Source organism: Raphanus sativus, unplaced genomic scaffold (genome assembly GCF_000801105.2).
Source record: "Raphanus sativus cultivar WK10039 unplaced genomic scaffold, ASM80110v3 Scaffold5832, whole genome shotgun sequence".
In the NCBI taxonomy this organism is placed as follows: Eukaryota; Viridiplantae; Streptophyta; class Magnoliopsida; order Brassicales; family Brassicaceae; genus Raphanus; species Raphanus sativus.
This window is the reverse complement of record NW_026621129.1, coordinates 1-2,535: the sequence shown is the minus strand read 5'-3', so window position 1 is coordinate 2,535 and position 2,535 is coordinate 1. Positions and strand designations below refer to the sequence as shown.

General features: G+C 40.6%; 1 protein-coding gene across 1 annotated transcript; it reads right to left on the bottom strand.

Annotated features, from left to right (window-relative positions):
- Window positions 1-132: 132 nt before the first annotated feature.
- Window positions 133-2,443, bottom strand: LOC130507795 (uncharacterized; the record flags this gene model as incomplete). The annotated part of the gene is made up of 3 exons (XM_057002443.1): window positions 2,320-2,443; window positions 980-1,326; window positions 133-809 (listed from the first exon to the last, which is right to left on the bottom strand). Coding segments are annotated over exons 1-3 (1,148 nt in total), but the record flags the coding sequence as incomplete, so codon positions are not given.
- Window positions 2,444-2,535: the final 92 nt, after the last annotated feature.

The window sequence follows — 2,535 nt, the reverse complement described above, 5'->3', positions numbered from 1 at the left end:
AACCAGGATGAACCATGATCTAAGAAGCTTTATTTGGAACCACTAATCAGTGGAGAATAACCAGGAAGTTAAATAAATCTCCGGTTCTTGTTACTAGTCTGAAGATTCAGAAGTCTTCTTGTTACTAGTAACCTTCCTCTGACCGGTTCTTCTTCAGATTCTGCCTCAGATTGCTCACGTTCAGTGTGGATCTTGTCATCCTGATACAAATACTCTCCAGTGTCTAGAAGAATCATGGTTTTCTTGTTAGTACACTCGTTGGCATAGTGTCCACGCCCTTGACACTTAAAGCACTTAACATCCCGAGACTTCGAACCCGTAGCTACTGCTTTTCCTTTATCTTTGTCAAAGATTCTGCTAGGCTTAGTGTCATCCTTCTGATACGGCTTGCTCTCCTTCTGGTAACTAGGCTTCTCTTCCCTTGAATGCTGAAACTTGCTAGTACCATAGCTAGAACGAGAGTAGCTCTTTCTTTTGAGTTGTTGTTCCACAAAGATAGCTTTGTGTAGCATCTCCTCTAGCTCAACGTAATGCTGCATCTCCACTCTATCTTGTATCTCATGGTTGAGTCCTCCAAGAAACCTTGACATGGTAGCTTCTCTATCTTCTGAGACACTCGCTCTTTGCATCAACAACTCCATCTCTTGATAGTATTCCTCCACCGTTTTGGAGCCTTGAATCAGTTTTCGTAGCCTCTGGTGCAAATCACGATGGTAGTGGCTAGGTACAAACCTCTTGCGCATCAAAGACTTCATCTCTTGCCAAGAGTCAACAGGATACTCTTGATTGACACGTCTAGCAGTCACTAGCTGATCCCACCAACTCAAAGCATAGTCATAAAACTCAGTAGTGGCAATTTGGATCCTTTGAGCGTTTGTGTAGTGTTGACAATTGAAGACAATCTCAATCTTCTTCTCCCACTCCAAGTAAGCATCAGGATCAACCTTGCCATGGAAAGGAGGGATCTTGATCTTAAGACCAGTATATACTCATCTCTATGATACCTTCTTCCCACGTGATCTCTCCTAGGTCTCCTACGACTGTCTCTAGAAGAGGATCTTCTACGCTCATAGTAGTTATCAGTTTCTTGCGAACCATCATGCTCTCGTTGGCGTTGTGGAGATTGCTCTTCTCTTTCAGCTTCACGGCTGTGTCCTTGACCAGTAGCTTGTCTAATCTCCCTTCTAAGCTCTTCCATGTTGTCTTTTATCATAGATGACATGTTTTCCAACATGGTTTTGTTCAACTGAGCAGTCATGGCTTCCATCAGCATTTTGTTTCTTCTCATCAAGTCCGCTTCTTCATCAGTCTCGTTCCCCATGGTACCTGATTCAATCAAACACTTAAACAAATAAGTAGTTCAATAGAAACGAAATCAAACAAAGAAAAATGATGAAAACTTGCAGAACAAACAACATATTTATGATCACGATTTCTTCAAACACAAGCAATTGATCGATTCAAATTCAAATATGATAAAAATTCTTAGATCTAACAGGATTCGATTCAGATCAATGAAAACAAGTGATAGAAAGATCAGATCAAGTGATAAACTTAAACAAAAACACAGATCTATCGATGATTTGAAAAGAAGCCGAAGAGTTCAAATCAAAAATCAAAGAGAGATCGAGAACTTCCCTATCCAGAGTGCTCTGATACCACTTAATATGATCCTAGGATGATTTCTCTGGATGATATGGATAGATCCTTGCAAGATCGAATCAAGGACTCAAGATCTTCAAGGCAGTGGAATGGTGATGAACCAAAGAGTTGCGGAATGGCTCCTTGACACGGTTTAGTTGGCTAGATTGGATATGACACACCTCCTTAGACAACTAGAGATTGCTGGATACTACTCACCAACAGAACTCAAGAACTCGCAAAGACAAGTCAGAGAGAACAAGGGTTTTTAGATAAAAGATTGGATGGATCTTATTAGACTACGAGACACACACATATATAGTGAGATCCTTGTACATGCACAAGGTCTCGGAAACAACAAGAGTCATTAAGGAACAGGCTCCTCTTTGACTTGTGTAACGAAATAAGAAAACATAGTCTAAAAATAACATAAGGTACTTATGTGGTTCGAGAGTATCATGCTAGGTGATTTGATTAGCAAGACAATGCCTCGTTAAAAACCTATCTTAGCAAAACCCAGTGGGACAAAAAATAAGACAGGAAAAGAGCACACTTCTCTTGCTAGCCTAGATGATACTCAGCTTGATGGTGAGATAGCTTGGATGGTGATAAGGGTGTCTTGAAGTATCAAGCTTCCTCCAAGACATTCATCTTGATTCAGAGACTTCCTAAGTAAACCTCCAATGGCTTCTTTGAGCTTCTTAACTCTAGCACCAGTCATTGGTCCTTCTGAAACTTCTAAGGCATCCTCTTGAGTTGGTTGATCCTTAGTCCCATCTTCTCCATCATCTATCTGGTCCATGATCACATCAATTCCAGATTAGCCTGTTCGGACATATGCCATTATCTTCATGATTCTTATAAAACCAGGATGAACCACGATCTAAGAAGCTT